The sequence below is a fragment of the Mobula hypostoma genome, chromosome X1 (assembly GCF_963921235.1).
Source record: "Mobula hypostoma chromosome X1, sMobHyp1.1, whole genome shotgun sequence".
NCBI classification, from domain to species: domain Eukaryota; kingdom Metazoa; phylum Chordata; class Chondrichthyes; order Myliobatiformes; family Myliobatidae; genus Mobula; species Mobula hypostoma.
In genome coordinates this window covers 64507568-64526588 of record NC_086128.1, presented here as the reverse complement: position 1 = coordinate 64526588, position 19021 = coordinate 64507568, and the positions used below count along the sequence as shown (strand labels likewise).

Here is a 19021-nt window from a genome sequence, read left to right as displayed (position 1 = left end):
AATCGTTGAGTGTGTGTCTTCAGGCTCCTGTACCTTCTCAAACAAGAGAAAATCTGCAGATGCTGGAAATCCAAGACACACACAAACACACACACTCACACGCACACTCACACTCACACTCACACTCTCTCTCTCTCTCTCTCACACACTCTCTATCACACACTCTCTCTCTCTCACTCACTCACTCACACACACTCACTCACTCACACACACACACTCACACTCCCACACACACACACTCTCTCTCTCACACACTCACTCCCTCTCTCACACACTCACTCCCTCTCACACAGATTCCCTCTCTCTCTCTCTCTCTCACACACTCTCTATCACACTCTCTCTCTCTCACTCACTCACTCACACACACACTCACTCACTCACACACACACTCACTCACTCACACTCACACACACACACTCTCTCTCTCTCACACACTCACACACACACACACACACACATACACACTCTTTCTCTCTCTCACACACTCACTCCCTCTCTCTCACACAGATTCCCTCTCTCTCTCTCACACACTCTGTCTCTCTCTCACTTATTCACTCACTCACTCACTCACACTCACACACACACAAACACACACACACACACACACACACACACACACACGCACACACACGTTGGCACCCAGGAACTGGAAATTGCTCGCTCTTTCCACCACTGATCCCTCGATGAGGACTGGTGTCTGTCCCCTCGCCCTCCCCTTGGCGAAGTCGTCAGTCCTCTCTTCACTGACGTCGAAGTGCCATGCGAAACCGCTCCGCCAGCCAATCTCGGAGGTTTCAGAGGGTCAGAGAGATGGGTTGCAGATAAATGAGAATTTGAAGTTTTAAGTGTGTGGGTAGTGTTACAGGAAGACCAGATGTGAGCATTCCCCCCCCCCACCCCCCCACTTGACACTGCTGTGTTCAGTTGGGTGGGGATCGGTTCCGAGCGTGCCTCCTCTGTCGGGAGGGCCCATTTTTATCAGCTTGTGGCACGTTCTGGGCCGCAGCAGTGGGCTGGAATTAACCGAAACACCACTGTGTTGTTTTTCTGAACAGGGCTGAAACCTGCAGTCTGCTGCCGGCCGACGCCATTCGGACGAGGGGACGAGGGGAGACTGCTGAGACCCAGGTGTACGGAGTACCGGGCGCACAGCTAACAGTCGACTGAATGTTCGTTTGGAGGCTTGAAGGTAAGCTGAATTTTTTTTTCTTTTTCTATCTAAGAACATTGAGCTTGAAACTTGAATTTGAAACTACGCTGTGCTGACTCTAATATCAATCTTAACCCTTCCCTCCTATGTAGCCCTCCATCTTTTTTCATCCTTGTGCCTATCTAAGAATTTCTTAAGTACGCCCTCCCCCAATATATCTCAAAGTTCAAAGTAAATTTATTATTGAAGTACAGATATATTTCCACGTACAACACTGAAATTCATTTTCTTGTGGGCATTCACAGTAAACACAATGAAACGCAGTAGAATCAACAAAAGACCGCACACAGCAAGACAGGCAAACAACCAGTCAGCAAAGGACGTCAAGCTGTGCTAGTGCAGAAAGTGGTCGTAACAATAAATAAATCAGCAATAAATATTGAGGATGTGAGATGAAGAGTCCTTGAAAGTGAGTGTATAGGTTGTGAGAACATTTCAGTGTTGGGGTGAGTGAAGTTGTCCCCGCTGGTTCAAGAGTCTGATGGTTGAGGGGGTAATAACTGTTCCTGAACCTGGTGGTGTGGGTCCTGAGGCTCCTGAACTTCCTTCCTGATGGTTGAGAGGTAATAACTGTTCCTGAACCTGGTGGTGTGGGTCCTGAGGCTCCTGTACCTTCTTCCTGATGGTTGAGGGGGTAATAACTGTTCCTGTACCTGGTGGTGTGAGTCCTGAGGCTCCTGTATCTTCTTCCTGATGGTTGAGGGGTAATAACAGTTCCTGAACCTGGTCGTGTGGGTCCTGAAGCTCCTGTACCTCCTTCCTGATGGTTGAGGGGGTAATAACTGTTCCTGAACCTGGTCGTGTGGGTCCTGAGGCTCCTGTATCTCCTTCCTGATGGTTGAGGGGTAATAACAGTTCCTGAACCTGGTGGTATGAGTCCTGAGGCTCCTGTACCTCCTTCCTGATGGTTGAAGGATAATAACTGTCCCTGAACCTGGTTGTGTGGGTCCTGAGGCTCCTGTACCTCCTTCCTGATGGTTGAGGGGTAATAACTGTTCCTGAACCTGGTGGTGTGGGTCCTGAGGCTCCTGTACTTCCTTCCTGATGGTTGAGGGGTAATAACTGTTCCTGAACCTGGCAGTGTGAGTCCTGAGGCTCCTGTACCTCCTTCCTGATGGTTGAGGGGTAATAACTGTTCCTGAACCTGGTGGTGTGGGTCCTGAGGCTCCTGTACCTCCTTCCTGATGGTTGAGGGGTAATAACTGTTCCTGAACCTGGTGGTGTGGGACCTGAGGCTCCTGTACCTTCTTCCTGCTTCTGTGTTCCACACACTCACCGCACCCTGTGTAAAGAACTACCTTTGACATAGAAAACCTACAGCAGAATACAGGCCCTTCGGCCCACAAAGCTGTGCCGAATATGTCCCTACCTTAGAATTACTGTAAAGATGAAGCCACACTCAGGTTGGAGGAACAACACCTTATATTCCGTCTGGGTAGCCTCCAAACTGATGGCATGAACACTGACTTCTCAAACTTCCGCTAATGCCCCACCTCCCCCTCGTACCCCATCTGTTATTTATTTATATACACACATTCTTTCTCTCTCTCTCCTTTTTCTCCCTCTGTCCCTCTCACTATACCCCTTGCCCATCCTCCGGGTTCCCCCCCTCCCCTTTTTCCTTCTCCCTGGGCCTCCTGTCCCATGATCCTCTCATATCCCCTTTGCCAATCACCTGTCCAGCTCTTGGCTCCATCCCTCCCCCTCCTGTCTTCTCCTATCATTTCGGATCTCCCCCTCCCCCTCCCACTTTCAAATCTCTTACTAGCTCTTCCTTCAGTTAGTCCTGACGAAGGGTCTCGGCCCGAAACGTCGACTGCACCTCTTCCTAGAGATGCTGCCTGGTCTGCTGCGTTCACCAGCAACTTTGATGAATGTTGAATCCACCTGGGTAGAGATTAGGAATAGTAAAGGGGGGAAAAAAAATCACTGGTGGGAGTTGTCGATCGGCCACTGAATAATAACATTACAGTGGCACAGGCAATAAACAGAGAAATATCTCGGGCATGTAAGAATGGAACAGCAGTTATCATGGGGGACTAACCTGCGCATAGATTGGGTGAATCAAGTTGGTCGAGACAGTCTTGTAGAGGACTTCATGGAATGCATAAATGATGGCTTTCTTGAACGGCATGTTACTTAACCTACAAGAGAGTGTGTTATCTTAGATCTGGTCCTGTGCAATGAGACAGGTAAAGCTAGTGATCTTATAGTTAGGGATCCTCTTGGAAAGAGTGATCACAGTATGACTGAGTTTCCCATACAAATGGAGGGTGTAAAAGTTCGATCTAAAACCAGTGTATTATGTCTAAACAATGGAGATGAGGAAGGAGCTGTATAACTCATCTCCTTCTACCCAAGCCCACGAACTTATCAATTACCCCTGCTGTGGACCACCTGGAGATCCAAGAGGCTCTCGTTACATGCACGTGCAGTTCAACTCTTTGAGTCGTAATGCAGAAAGTTTGAAATTAATAACTCATCCCCTTCTACCTTAGGCCACGAACTTATTAATCACCCCTCGTATAATGAGGTGACCAGAACTGAGCACAGTACTCCAAGTAGGGTCTGACCAGGATCTTATGTAGTTGCAACATTACCTATCGGCTCTTAAACTCAATCCCACGATTGATGAAGGCCAATGCATCGTATGCCTTCTTAACTACAGAGTCAACCTGCGTAGCAGCTTTGAGTGATGGACTCAGACCCCAAGATCCCTCTGATCCTCCACACTGCCAAGAGTCTTACCATTACTACTATATTCTACCATCATATTTGACCTACCATAATGATCCACCTCACACTTATCTGGGTTGAACTCCATCTGCCACTTCTCAGCCCAGTTTTGCATCCTATCAATGTCCCATTGTAACCTCTGACAGCCCCCCACACTATCCACAACAACTCCAACCTTTGTGTCATCAGCAAACTTACTAACCCATCCCTCCATTTCCTCATCCAGGTCATTTATAAAAATCACAAAGAGTAGGGGTCCCAGAACAGATCCCTGAGGCGCACCACTGGTCACCGGCCTCCATGCAGAATATGACCCGTCTCCAACCATTCTCTGCCTTCTGAGGGTAAACCAGTTCCGGATCCACAAAGCAATGTCCCCTTGGATCCCATGCCTCCTTACTTACTCAATAAGCCCTTGCATGGGGTAACTTATCAAATGCCTTGCTAAAATCCATATACACTACATCTATGGCTGTACCTTCATCAATGTGTTTAGTCACATCCTCAAAAAATTCAGTCAGGCTCGTAAGGCACGACCTGCCTTTGACAAAGCCATGCTGACTATTCCTAATCATATTATGCCTCTTCAAATGTTCATAAATCCTGCCTCAGGATCCTCTCCATCAACTTACCAACCACTGAAGTAAGACTCACTGGCCTATAATTTCCTGGGGCTAACCCTACTCTCTTTCTTGAATAAGGGACCCTCCAATCCTCTGGAACCTCTCCCATCCTCATTGATGATGCAAATATCATTGCCAGAGGCTCAGCAATCTCCGCCCTCGCTTCCCACAGTAGCCTGGGGGTACATCCCCTCTGATCCCGGCGACTTATCTAACTGGATGCTTTCCAAAAGCTCTAGCACATCCCCTTCCTTAATATCTACATGCTCAAGCTTTTCAGTCCGCTGCAAGTCATCCCTACAATTGCCAAGATCCTTTTCCGTAGTGAATACTGAAGCAAAATATTCATTAAGTACCTCCGCTACTTCCTCTGGTTCCATACACACTTTTCCACTGTCACACTTGATTGGTCCTATTCTCTGACGTCTTATCCTCTTGCTCTTCACATACTTGTAGAACGCCTTGGGGTTTTCCTTAATCCTGTCCGTCAAAGCCTTCTCATGGCCCCTTCTGGCTCCCCTAATTTCTTTCTTAAGCTGCTTCCTGCTAGCCTTATCTTCTGGATTCATATCTTTACCTAATTTTTTGAACCTATCATAAGCTCTTCTTTTATTCTTGACTAGATTTACAACAGCCTTTGTACACCACGGTTCCTGTACCCAACCATCCTTTCCCCGTCTCATTGGAACGTACCTATGCAAACCCCCACGCAAATATGCCATGAACATTTGCTGCATTTCTTCGGTACGTTTCCCCGAGAACATCTGTTTCCAATTTATGCTTCCAAGTTCTTGCCTGATAGCCTCATAGTTCCCCTTGCTTCAATGAAACATTTTCCTAGTTTGTCTGATCCTATCCCTCTCCAATGCTATGGTAAAGGAGATAGAATTGTGATCACTGTCTCCAAAATGCTGTCCCACTGAGAGACCTGACACCTGACCACATTCATTTCCCAATACCAGATCAAGTACAGCCTCTCCTCTTGTAGGCTTATCTACATATTGTGTCAAGAAACCTTCCCCTTTCTCCCCCCTCTCTCTACAATCCTTCAATTATCCTTGGATTAAAAAATTCCGCTCAGGGAGAAAAAAACTTTGGCTGCCCATTCTGTCTACGCCTCTTAGCATAAGACCGTCTTAGCCAAATTAACTCAGTCGTAGTGTGAACAATTTTATTATCTGGGTCAAAAAAACTACAGCGAAAGAAGATTATTCTCTTCACTTCCCTTCCACATTTTATCTAATAAAATTAACTTCCTATCTATTTATCATGTGTGATCGAAACACACACTGAAGTGCATCGTTTGCCAGGGTCATAATTGTCTGAGCTGTAGACAAAGGCTTTATTCAGTCCCCGGTCTTTCACTTGAGTCACACTAGTGTTTAAAGAGTTAAAGTGGGGGTGGGGGGCAGGGTTTTGACCTGAGATTTCCACAGTTCTCTTCCTCCTACAGAGGCTGCTCATCCGCTGCGATATTCCGGCAGATCGTCCGCGTGTCCCAGTTAAATTATCAGGCTAGTTGGCAAGTGATACAAGCTTTCTGTTACCTCGGGGGCCAACTGATCACGCCAAAGGAGATGTAAGATGCTCCTTCCCCCCACCTGTTGATGCCAGGCAGACAATCTCTGAAGGGTATTGATCATGGCTGGGGTGGGGGGGGGGGGGGGCGGTCACCCATCTTGTAAAGTCACTGCCCAGAAGAAGACGATGGCAAACCAGTTCTGTAGAAAGATTTGCCAAGAACAATCATGGCCCGTGGAAAGACCGTGATTGCCCACGTCACACGACACGGCTCATGATGATGTAATACGACAGCACGTAATGATGATGTCATATGCCACGGCACAGAATGACGATGGTGAATACAGTTAACGGAGAGAAAGTTTGCTCTGGTGAAGAGTCAGGTTGTGGAGGCCAAATCATTGATTAGTTCTCGATTAGTCAGGGTGTCAAAGATTACGTGGAGAAGGCAGGAGAACGGGGTTGAGAGGGATAATAAGTCAGCCATGATCGACTGGCGGAGCAGACTCGATGGGATGATTGGCCGAATTCTGCTCCTGTCTCTTAAGGTTTAGGAACAGCTATTACCCCTCAACCATCAGATTTCTGAACCAGAAAATGTTGCTGGAGAGGCAGTAAAGGGAGACAAGGAAATGGCGGACGAACTAAATGAGTATCTTGCATCCGTTTGCACTGTGGAAGGTTCACTAGCGGGATATTGGAAGCTCGAGAGCGTCAGGGGGCAGGAGTGAGAGCAACTGCTATTACTAGGGAGAAGGTGCTTTGGAAGCTGAAAGGTCTGAAGGTAGAAAAGTCACCTGGACCCAAAAGTTCATTATCAGAGTACATACATGTCACCACGTACTACCCCGAGATTCTTTTACCCCTGCAGGCACACTCAGCAAATCTGCAGGATGATAATTGTAAAACAGCGTCAACGGACAACACACTGTCCAAATGCAAATATAAATAAACAGCAATAAACAACGAGAGCATGAAAGAGTCCTTAAAGTGAGCCCATCGGTTGTGGGGACACCAGAAATAGAATGAGTGGAGTTATCCCCCCTTTAGTTCCCGAGCCTGATGGTTGAGGGGTGGTAATTGTTCCTGAACCTGGTGGTGTGGGTCCTGGGGCTCCTGTACCTCCTTCCTGACGGTTGAGGGGTAATAACTGTTCCTAAACCTGGGATATGGGTCCTGAGGCTCCTGTACCTCCTTCCTGATGGTTGGGGGGTAATAACTGTTCCTGAACCTGGTGATATGGGTCCTGAGGCTCCTGTACCTCCTTCCTGATGGTTGGGGGGTAATAACTGTTCCCAGAACCTGGTGGTGTGGGTCCTGAGGCTCCTCTACCACCTTCCTGATGGTTGAGGGGTAATAACTGTTCCTGAACCTGGTGGTGTGGGTCCTGAGGCTCCTCTACCACCTTCCTGATGGTTGAGGGGTAATAACTGTTCCTGAACCTGGTGGTGTGGGTCCTGAGGCTCCTGTACCTCCTTCCTGATGGTTGAGGGGTAATAACTGTTCCTGAACCTGGATGGTGTGGGATCTGAGGCTTCTGTACCTCCTTCCTGATGGTTGAGGGGTAATAACTGTTCCTGAACCTGGTAGTGTGAGTCCTGGGGCTCCTGTACCTTCTCCCTGATAGCAGCAGTGAGAAAAGAGCATGGCCTGGGTGGTGGAGATCTCTGATGATGGATGCTGCTTTTCTACGGCGATGTTCTGAAAGAGGCGTCTGGGGTGGTGGCCCAAGGTTCTGAGTGAGGTAGCTAAGAGATTGTGGAGGCATTAGTAGTGATCTTTTAAGAACCTCCTAGATTCCGGAATGGTTCTTGAAGCCTGGAAAATTGCAAATCTCACTCCACTCTTCCAGAGGGGAGAGAGGCAGAAGAAAGGAAATTAGAGACCAGTTAGCCTGACTCCAGTGGTTGGGAAGGCGTTGGAGTCGATTGCTAAGGATGGGGTCTCAGGGTACTTGGAGGCATGTGATAAAATGGGCAGTAGTCAGCATGGTTTCCGCAAGGGAAAGTCTAGATTGGCCAATCTGTTGGAATTCTTTGAAGAAATAACAAGTAAGGTCGGCAAAGGAGAATCGGTTGATAAAGAGATCCAGAGCAGGCAGAAGACCAGAGCGGGGTGTCCATGAAGAAGAGGGGGGTTGAAGACAGGAGAAGGGGTCATCGGTGGGGGTGGAAGAGTCCTTGCCGAAGAAGTAGACTCAGAGACAAGAGACGGCGGAAGAAGAGTTCCGCATCATGGCGAACACGGAACTCGCTGAGGTGTGGGCGAAGGGGGACAAAGGTGAGGCCCTTACTGAGGACAGAGCGTTCTGCCTCCGACAGTTGAAGGTCGGAGGGGATGGTAAAGACCCAGCACGGATGAGAGCTGGGATCAGAGGGGGGAGGGGGGAGGCTGGGGGTGTCAGTGGAGAGGGGAGGGTTGGGGTGAGAGGAAGATGGAGCCTCTGAGTACCCAGGAGCTGACGATGGGATCTGAGGGAGACAGGGTTGCAGAGTGGTGGTGGGGGAAGAGGAGACGGGAGTCACAATAGCAGCACATAAAGACCCAGCCTGGAGTTCAAGGCTGGAGTCGCAGTTGGTGGTTGCGCAATCGCTTTGAAGGTGTCCATGGTCGTTGCTGGAGTCCGGGTTTTGAATATGCCCTGAGGTGTTGGAGCCAGCGAGGTCAATGACAGAGCTGACGAAGGGTCTCAGCCTGAAACGTCAACTGTACCTCTTCCTAGAGATGCTGCCTGGCCTGCTGTGTCCCACCAGCAACTTTGATGGTGTGTTGCTTGAACTTCCAGCATCTGCAGAATTCCTGTTGTTTGAGAATCAGTTGATGTTGTGTACTTGGATTTTCAGAAGGCCTTTGTCAAGGTGCCACACATGAGGCTGCTTAACAAACTACAAGCCCATGGTATTACAGGAAAGTTTCTAGCATGAATAAAGCAGTGTCTAATTGGCAGGCAGGAGGCAAAGAGTTGGAATAAAGGGAGCCTTGTCTGGTTGGCTTCTGTGCTCAACATGGGTCTGTGTTGGGACTGATTCTTTTTTACATCATATGTCAATGATTTGGATGGTGGAATTGATGGCTTTGTTGCAAAGATTGCAGACGATATAAAGCTAGGTGGAGGGGCAGGAAGTTTTGAGGAAGTGAGCTACAGAAGGACTTAGACAGATTAGAAGTATGGACAGGAAAGGATTGGAGGGTTATGGGCTGAGTGCAGGTCGGTGGGACTAGGTGAGAGTAAGAGTTCGGCACGGACAAGAAGGGCCAAGGTGGCCTGTTTCCGTGCTGTAATTGTTATATGTTATATGGGCAAAGAAGTGGCTGATGGAATACAGTGTCAGGAAGTGACTTGTCATGCATTTTGATCGCGGGAACAAAAACGTAATTTTCCAAACAGAGAGGAAAATTAAAAATCCAGAGTTACAAAGAGACTTGGGAGTCCTTCTGCAGGATTCCCTGAAGGTTAACTTGCAGGTTGAGTCTGTGGCTGAGGAAGGCAAACGCAATGTTAGCTTTCATTTCGAGAGGACTAGAATATCAGAGCAAGGATGTAATGCTGAGACTTTATAAGGGATTGGTGAGGCCTCGCTTGGAGTATCTATGAACAGTTTACGGCCCTGTTATCTAAAAAAAAGATTTGCTGATATTGGAGAGGGTTCAGAGGAGGTTCATGAGAATGTTTCTTGGAATGAACGTCTTATCATATGAGAAGTGTTTGATGGCTCTGGGCCTGTATTTGCTGGAATTTAGAAGAATAAGGTTGGGGAGGGGCGCAGATCTCATTGAACCCTATTAAATATTGAGAGGCCGAGATAGAGTGGATGTGGAGAGGATATTTCCTACAGTGGGGGAGTCTAGGACCAGAGGACAAGATAGAGTGGATGTGGAGAGGATGTTTCCTATAGTAGGGGAGTCTAGGACCAGAGGACACAGATAAAGTGGATGTGGAGAGGATGTTTCCCATAGTGGGGGAGTCTAGGACCAGAGGACACAGATCGAGTGGATGCGGGGAGGATGTTTCCTATAGTGGGGGGAGTCTAGGACCAGAGGGCACAGATCGAGTGGATGTGGAGAGGATGTTTCCTATAGTGGGGGAGTCTAGGACCAGAGGACACAGATAGAGTGGATGTGGAGAGGATGTTTCCTATAGTGGGGGAGTCTAGGACCAGAGGACACAGATAGAGTGGATGTGAAGAGGATGTTTCCTATAGTGAGGGAGTCTAGGACCAGAGGACACAGATAGAGTGGATGTGGAGAGGATGTTTCCTCTCCGGGGGAGTCTAGGACCAGAGGACACAAATGCACTGGATGTGGATATGATGTTTCCTATAGTGGGGGAGTCTAGGACCAGAGGACACAGATAGAGTGGATGTGAAGAGGATGTTTCCTACAGTGGGAGAGTCCAGGGCCAGAGGACACAGATAGAGTGGATGTGGAGAGGATGTTTCCTATAGTGGGGGAAGTCTAGGACCAGAGGACACAGATAGAGTGGGTGTGGAGAGGATGTTTCCTATAGTGGGAGAGTCCAGGGCCAGAGGACACAGATAGAGTGGATGTGGAGAGGATGTTTCCTACAGTGGGGGAGTCTAGGACCAGAAGGCACAGCATCAGAATAGAGGGACGTCCATTTCGACGGACATGAGAAATTTCTTTAGCCAAAAGGAGGCTAAATTGTGGGATTCGTTGCCGCAGACGGCTGTGGAGGCCGTCGTTGGGTGTATTTAAGGGGGAGGTCGATAGTTTCTTGATTAGGCAGGGAGTGAAAGGTGGTGGGCAGAAGGCAGGAGGAGGAGACCGAGAGGGAAAACGGATCAGCCCTGATGAAACGGTGGAGCAGACTCGACGGTCCGAATGGCCTAATTCTGTTCCCATGTCTCATGGTCTTACGATTGTTGGTCGGTCCTGCTGGGTGCTGTCTTTTCATTGATTCTATTATGGTTCTTGATTTTACCATGTATGCCTGCAAGAAAACAAATCTCAGGGCAGTGGAGGGTGGCAGAAGTCTATTTTGATAATAAATTTACTTTCAGCTGTAAAGGGGTGAATTCTGGAAGGGCACACTCAGGCACTCTGACACACACTCACATTCTCTCTCTCTCTCTCCCCCTCCTCTCCCCATCTCTCTCCCCCTCTCTCTCCCCTCTCCCTATCTCTCCCCCCTCCCCCATCCCCCTCTCCCCCCTCCCCCATCCCCCTCTCCCCTCTCACCCCCTCCCCCTCCCCTCTCACCCCTCTCACCCCTCCCCCCACTAACCCCCTCCCCCTCCCCTCTCCCCCCCACCTCTCCCCCTCCTTCCCCTCCCCCCTCCTCCCCTCCCCCCTCTCCCCCCTCTCCCCATCCTTCCCTGCCCCCCTCTCCCCCTCCCTCCTCCCCCCTCCCCCTCCCCCCCCATCACCCCCTCTCCCTCTCCCTCTCCCCCTCCCCCTCCCTCCCTCTCCCCTCCCCCTCCCCCTCACCTCCCTCCCTCACCCCTCCCCCTCCCTCCCTCCCTCCCCCCTCTCCCCTCCCTCCCTCTCCCCCTCCCTCTCCCCCTCCTTCCCTCCCCCTCCACCCCCTCCCCCTCCCCTCCCCCCACCTCCCCACTTCCCCATCTCTCCATCTCCCCATCTCTCTCTCCCTCACTCTCTCTCTTTCTCCCCCTCCCTCTCTCTGTCCCTCTCTCTCTCCCTCACTCCCTCACAATCTCTCTCTCTCTCCCTCTCTCTCTCCCTCCCTCCCTCCCTCTCTCCCTCCCTCCCTCTCTCCCTCCCTCCCTCTCTCTCTCCCTCTCTCTCTCCCTCTCTCTCTCCCTCTCTCTCTCCCTCTCTCTCTCTCCCTCTCTCTCTCTCCCTCCCTCTCTCTCTCCCTCGCTCTCTCCCTCTCCCTCCATCCCTTGCTCTTTCCCTTGCTCTCTCCCTCCCTCGCTCGCTCTCTCTCAAGCTTGCTCTCTCTCCCTCTCACCTCTCCCGCTCTCCCTCCCTCTCTCCCCCTCTCCCTCTCCCCTGCCCGCCCCCTCGCCCTCCCTCACTCACTCCAGTGAGAGTCGAAGGAGAAAGTGCTGTACTGACCAACCCGCAGTTTGGTTTGGGGAAACTTCCAGTCTCTGGTGCTGGTGATTTATGAGTCAGCAGGGGGTAAAGGTCAGCTTTACTTGTCGCACGCACCTTGAGACACCGAAAGACAGCGGAAAATGCCTTGTTTGTGTCGACGGTCCGAGGACATGCTGGGGGCAGCCCGCGAGTGTCGCTCCCCCTCCACAGCCAACATCACGTTCCCTCAACTTGCTAACTGTAACCCGTAATTCTTCGGACTGTGGGAGGAAACCAGAGCACCGGGAGGAAACCCGCGCGGTCACTGGGAGGGAGAACGTACAAACCCCTGACAGGCAGCGATAGAAGCTGAACCCTGATTGTGATCACTAGTGCTCTAGTAGAGTCACGCTCACCTCCTACGAGGCCGTGTCAACCTTACGGTCTGCTGGAAGAACTGAGCAGGTCGAGCGGTGTCCACGGGAGGCAGGGAATTGCAGCGACTGGAAACCATGCGTCAGGGCTTCAAGATTAGATTAGATTACGAGGACACGCAGTCCTCTTTTATTGTCATTTAGTAATGCATGCGTTAAGAAATGATACAATATTCCTCCGGTGTGATATCACAGAAACACAGGACAGACCAAGACTGAAAAACTAACAAAAACCACATAATTATAACATATAGTTACAACAGTGCAACAATACCATAACTTGATGAAGAACAGGCCATGGGCACAGTAAAAAAAAGTTCAAAGTCTCTCGAAAGTCCCACATCTCACGCAGACAGGAGAAGGAAGAAAACTCTCCCTGCCATGCCCGACCACAGTCCGACTCTGAGTCGTCCGAAAACTTCGTGCCTCCGACATTGAGTACCGAGCACCATCTCTGCCGAATGCTTCGACTCCAACCCCGGTCGCCAGCAGCAGGCAAAGCGAGGGATTTTGGGGCCTTCCCTCTGGAAGATTCTCGATCGCACAGTAACAGCAGCAGTGAACCGGGCATTTCAGAAGTTTCTCCAGGTGTTCCTCTGTGCTTCTCACATCTGTCTCCATCAAATCAGAATTGTTCACGGCATCCTACTTACAAATACGGTATCATTTCACTGGAGAGCTGCGCGTGCTGCAGAACATGAGGTTCTGCAGATGTTGGAGATCCAGCGCATCACACACGCACAGACGCAGCCACAGAGACAGACAGAGGCAGACACAGGTGGAGGAACTCAGCAAATCCAGCCTATCGATGCAGTTACAAGGGAGGCACGACAGCAACGACATTTCATTGGGAGTTTGAGAGGGTCCGTCACGTCACCGAAGGCACTCGCAAATTTCCTCAGCTGTACCGCGGAGAACTCGCTGACTGGCCGCGTCACCCTAACCGGTAGGTCTTTGGAACGTGGGAGGAAACCAGAGCACCCAGACGAGACCGACACGGTCATGGGTAGAACTGACAAAACTTCTCACAGGCAGCGGCAGGAATTGAATCTTGATCGCTGGTGCTGTGCTATCCGCCAAGGTACCATGCTGCCAAGTCTGCCCCCCCCGTCTCCACCAAAATGATTCTACAGGTCACCGCTGAATTAATTGAGTGACTAGACCAAACAATAGTACCAAAATGAAGCCATTTTTATCATCATCATCATTATGAGCCGTGTCGTATGACATCATCATTATGCGCTGTGTCGCATGACGTGGGCGATCACGGTGACCATGATTGTTCTTGGCAAACTCTTCTACAGAAGTACTTTGCCATCACCTTCTTCTGGGCAGTGACTTTACAAGATGGTTGGACCCCCCCCCCCCCCGGCCATTATCAGAGATTGTCTGCCTGGTGTCGGGTTTCACCCTGAACCCATAATCTCTGGTGTGGTATGTCACCAAAGGGACTGATGGAGAGCCTTCTAACTGGCCGCATCACCGTCTGGTATGGAGGGGCGGGGTGAGGGGGGGGGCTACTGCACAGGCTCAAAATAAGCTGCAGGGAGTTGTGAACTCAGTCAGCTCCATCACGGGCACCAGCCTCCCCAGCATCTGGGACAGCTTCGAGGAGCCATGTCCATCATTAAGGGCCCCCACCACCCAGTACGTGCCCTCTTCTCGTTGCTACCATCAGGGAGGAGGTACAGGAGCCTGAAGACACACACTCAGCGATTCAGGAACAGCTTCTTCCCCTCTGCCATCAGGGAGGAGGTACAGAAGCCTGAAGACACACACTCAGCGATTCAGGAACAGCTTCTTCCCCTCTGCCATCAGGGAGGAGGTACAGGAGCCTGAAGACACACACTCAGTGATTCAGGAACAGCTTCTTCCCCTCTGCCATCAGGTTTCTGAATGGACATTGAACCCATGAACACTACCTCACTACATTTTCACTTCTATTTTTGCACTACCTATTTAGTTTAACTTTTGTGTGTGTGTGTACATATTTACTGTAATTTACAGATTTTATTGTTATGTATTGAATGTGAGGTTGAGGGTCTCTGTCAGTCACCCAAGGATGTTGTGTCCCAGCTGTCTAGGTACACAAGCCTGGTCAGTACGATATGGAGAGCGAGCTGTTGCCCATGTAGCGGGCTCCCCCTCTCCAACCCAAAGGAACGGCAGAGACCGATACAGTTTGGCACCAGGAGTTGCCAGTCAGTGTTGAACTCAACATCGGACTGCCGAGGGACCCCAGCTCCGGATTTTTCCCTTGGGGTTTACTCCTGAAGCCTTCCCTGTTGCACTGCCGCAGCAAAGCAACAAATTTCACGACATACGCCGGTGATATTGAACCTGATTCTGTTTCGAGTCTCACCTTTCTTGTCTGCCGCACCGTTCAGTCAGGGCTGTTTTAGTTTCTCAACCCCACTCTCTTGCCTTCTCCCCGTAACCCTTTTCTCGGGGTGAACGCATTCACGGACTGAAAGTCCCTGTGCTGGTCCTTCACCATGGAAAGCCACGTCCATCTGCATTTCAGAACGTCTGTAGTCGGGTCAAACACAAGAGACTCTGCCGACACAGGAAATCCAGAGCAACGCACAACACATGGATGGACACACACAGACTGACGGATACACGCACACGTGCACACAGACACACACACACACACACACACACACACACACACACACACACGTATGTACAGACGCACGCACACACACACAAAATGCTGGAGGAACTCAGCAGGCCAGACAGCATCTGTGCAGGGGAATAAACAGTCGACGTTTCAGTCTGAAGCTTTACCCAAGCCAGGTTGTGAAAGGAGGAGTGTTGGACGTGGGTCTAGCAAACCCCGTCTCTTAAAATCCCGGAGCTACAGGAGCGACAGTGGAACCTCATCCTGGGAGGAGGAGGATCTTTGTAGATGGGCTTTACCTCGGGGCGATTTTAGAGACCGCCCCATTAGCGGTGAGGGGATTGAGTACGTGAATAGGTTTCGGGATCAGGACCGGAAATTCCCCTCACCTGGTCTCTCCTATCACCTGCCGGCTTGTACTCCTTCTTCCCCCCTCTCTCTAACTTCTTAATCTGGCTCCTTGACCCCATCATCGGGACTGGAAGGGAAAGGGCTTGGCCCAAAGTGTCGACTGTTTTCTCCTCTCCATAGATGCTGCCCGGCCCGCCCGAGTTCCTCCGGCATTTTGTGTGTGCTGTTCTGGAGTACAAGTGCTTTCTCAGATCTGCTGCGGTATTCCACAGATGTTAGATATGAATGCTGACAGGACAAACTGTGTGTGTGTGTGTGTGTGTGTGTGTGTCAGTGATTGGGGGTGTGGAGGGGTGGGTCAGTGGGTGATTGGGGGTGTGGAGGGGTGGGTCAGTGGGTGATTGGGGGTGTGGAGGGGTGGGTCAGTGGGTGAATGGGGTTGCGGAGGGGTGGGTAGGTGGGTGATTGGGGGTGTGGAGGGGTGGGTCAGTAGGTGATTGGGGGTGTGGAGGGGTGGGTCAGTGGGTGAATGGGGTTGCGGAGGGGTGAGTCAGTGGGTGATTGGGGGTGTGGAGGGGTGGGTCAGTAGGTGATTGGCGGTGTGGAGGGGTGGGTCGGTGGGTGATTGGGGGTGTGGAGGGGTGGGTCGGTGGGTGATTGGGGGTGTGGAGGGGTGGGTCAGTGGGTGATTAGGGGTGTGGAGTGGTGAGTCAGTAGGTGATTGGGGGTGCGGAGGGGTGGGTCAGTGGGTGAATGGGGTTGCGGAGGGGTGGGTCAGTGGGTGATTGGGGGTGTGGAGGGGTGGGTCTGTGGGTGATTGGGGGTGTGGGAGTGGTGAGTCAGTGGGTGATTGGGGGTGCGGAGGGGTGGGTCGGTGGGTGATTGTGGGTGTGGAAGGGTGGGTCAGTGGGTGACTGGGGGTGTGGAGGGATGGGTCGGTGGGTGACTGGGGTGTGGAGGGGTGGGTCGGTGGGTGGTTGGGGTTGTGGAGGGGTGGGTCGGTGGGTGATTGGGGGTGTGGAGAGGTGGGTCGGTGGGTGATTGGGGGTGTGGAGGGGTGGGTCGGTGGGTGATTCGGGGTGTGGAGGGGTGGGTCGGTGGGTGATTGGGGGTGTGGAGGGGTGGGTCGGTGGGTGATTGGGGGTGTGGAGGGGTGGGTCGGTGGGTGATTGGGGGTGTGGAGGGGTGGGTCGGTGGGTGATTGGGGGTGTGGAGGGGTGGGTCGGTGGTTGATTGGGGGTGGGTCGGTGGGTGATTGGGGGTGTGGAGGGGTGGGTCGGTGGGTGATTGGGGGTGTGGAGGGGTGGGTCGGTGGGTGATTAGGGGTGTGGAGGGGTGGGTCTGTGGGTGATTGGGGGTGCGGAGTGGTGGGTCGGTGGGTGACTGGGGGTGTGGAGGGGTGGGTCGGTGGGTGATTGGGGGTGTGGAGGGGTGGGTCGGTGGGTGATTGGGGGTGTGGAGGGGTGGGTCGGTGGGTGATTGGGGGTGTGGAGGGGTGGGTCGGTGGGTGATTGGGGGTGTGGAGGGGTGGGTCGGTGGGTGATTGGGGGTGTGGAGGGGTGGGTCGGTGGGTGATTGGGGGTGTGGAGGGGTGGGTCGGTGGATGATTGGGGGTGGGTCGGTGGGTGATTGGGGGTGTGGAGGGGTGGGTCGGTGGGTGATTGGGGGTGTGGAGGGGTGGGTCGGTGGGTGATTAGGGGTGGGTCTGTGGGTGATTGGGGGTGTGGAGTGGTGGGTCGGTGGGTGATTGGGGGTGCGGAGGGGTGGGTCGGTGGGTGATTGGGGGTGTGGAGGGGTGGGTCGGTGGGTGATTGGGGATGTGGAGGGGTGGGTCGGTGGGTGATTGGGGGTGTGGAGGGGTGGGTCGGTGGGTGATTGGGGGTGTGGAGGGGTGGGTCGGTGGGTGATTGGGGGTGTGGAGGGGTGGGTCGGTGGATGATTGGGGGTGGGTCGGTGGGTGATTGGGGGTGTGGAGGGGTGGGTCGGTGGGTGATTGGGGGTGTGGAGGGGTGGGTCGGTGGGTGATTAGGGGTGTGGAGGGGTGGGTCTGTGGGTGATTGGGGTGTGGAGTGGTGGGTCGGTGGGTGATTGGGGGTGCGGAGGGGTGGGTCGGTGGGTGATTGTGGGTGTGGAAGGGTGGGTCGGTGGATGACTGGGGGTGTGGAGGGGTGGGTCGGTGGGTGACTGGGGGTGTGGAGGGGTGGGTCGGTGGGTGACTGGGGGTGTGGAGGGGTGGGTCGGTGGGTGATTGGGGGTGTGGAGGGGTGGGTCGGTGGGTGATTGGGGGTGTGGAGGGGTGGGTCGGTGGGTGATTGGGGGTGTGGAGGGGTGGGTCGGTGGGTGATTGGGGGTGTGGAGGGGTGGGTCGGTGGGTGATTGGGGGTGTGGAGGGGTGGGTCGGTGGGTGATTGGGGGTGTGGAGGGGTGGGTCGGTGGGTGATTGGGGGTGTGGAGGGGTGGGTCGGTGGGTGATTGGGGGTGTGGAGGGGTGGGTCGGTGGGTGATTAGTGGTGTGGAGGGGTTGGTCGGTGGGTGATTGGGGGTGTGTGGAGGGGTGGGTCGGTGGGTGATTGGGGGTGTGTGGAGGGGTGGGTCGGTGGGTGATTGGGGGTGTGGAGGGGTGGGTCGGTGGGTGATTGGGGGTGTGGAGGGGTGGGTCGGTGGGTGATTGGGGGTGTGGAGGGGTGGGTCGGTGGGTGTTTGGGGGTGTGTGGAGGGGTGGGTCAGTGGGTGTTTGGGGGTGTGTGGAGGGATGGGTCAGTGGGTGATCGGGGGTGTGGAGCGGTGGGTCAGTGGGTGATTGGGACTGTGGAGGGGTGGGTCAGTGGGTGATTGGGGGTGTGGAGGGGTGGGTCAGTGGGTGATTGGGGGTGTGGAGGGGTGGGTCGGTGGATGATTGGGGGTGGGTCGGTGGGTGATTGGGGGTGTGGAGGGGTGGGTCGGTGGGTGATTGGGGGTGTGGAGGGGTGGGTCGGTGGGTGATTAGGGGTGGGTCTGTGGGTGATTGGGGGTGTGGAGTGGTGGGTCGGTGGGTGATTGGGGGTGCGGAGGGGTGGGTCGGTGGGTGATTGGGGGTGTGGAGGGGTGGGTCGGTGGGTGATTGGGGGTGTGGAGGGGTGGGTCGGTGGGTGATTGGGGGTGTGGAGGGGTGGGTCGGTGGGTGATTGGGGGTGTGGAGGGGTGGGTCGGTGGGTGATTGGGGGTGTGGAGGGGTGGGTCGGTGGATGATTGGGGGTGGGTCGGTGGGTGATTGGGGGTGTGGAGGGGTGGGTCGGTGGGTGATTGGGGGTGTGGAGGGGTGGGTCGGTGGGTGATTAGGGGTGTGGAGGGGTGGGTCTGTGGGTGATTGGGGGTGTGGAGTGGTGGGTCGGTGGGTGATTGGGGGTGCGGAGGGGTGGGTCGGTGGGTGATTGTGGGTGTGGAAGGGTGGGTCGGTGGATGACTGGGGGTGTGGAGGGGTGGGTCGGTGGGTGACTGGGGGTGTGGAGGGGTGGGTCGGTGGGTGACTGGGGGTGTGGAGGGG

The 19021-nt window shown here is 53.1% G+C and overlaps 1 protein-coding gene across 2 annotated transcripts in view; it reads left to right on the top strand.

Annotated features, from left to right (window-relative positions):
* The window catches only part of LOC134340366 (sorting nexin-11-like), a 173072-nt gene that overhangs the window by 25288 nt on the left and 128763 nt on the right, over positions 1 to 19021 (top strand). The window contains exons 2-3 of one of the 2 annotated variants that reach the window (XM_063037531.1): positions 1056 to 1189; positions 12099 to 12201. In XM_063037531.1, the coding sequence (XP_062893601.1) occupies positions 12181 to 12201 (21 nt within the window). In that variant the 5' untranslated portion in view covers positions 1056 to 1189; positions 12099 to 12180. The remainder of the gene's footprint in view (positions 1 to 1055; positions 1190 to 12098; positions 12202 to 19021) is intronic. The other variant, XM_063037532.1, reaches the window with a different exon arrangement.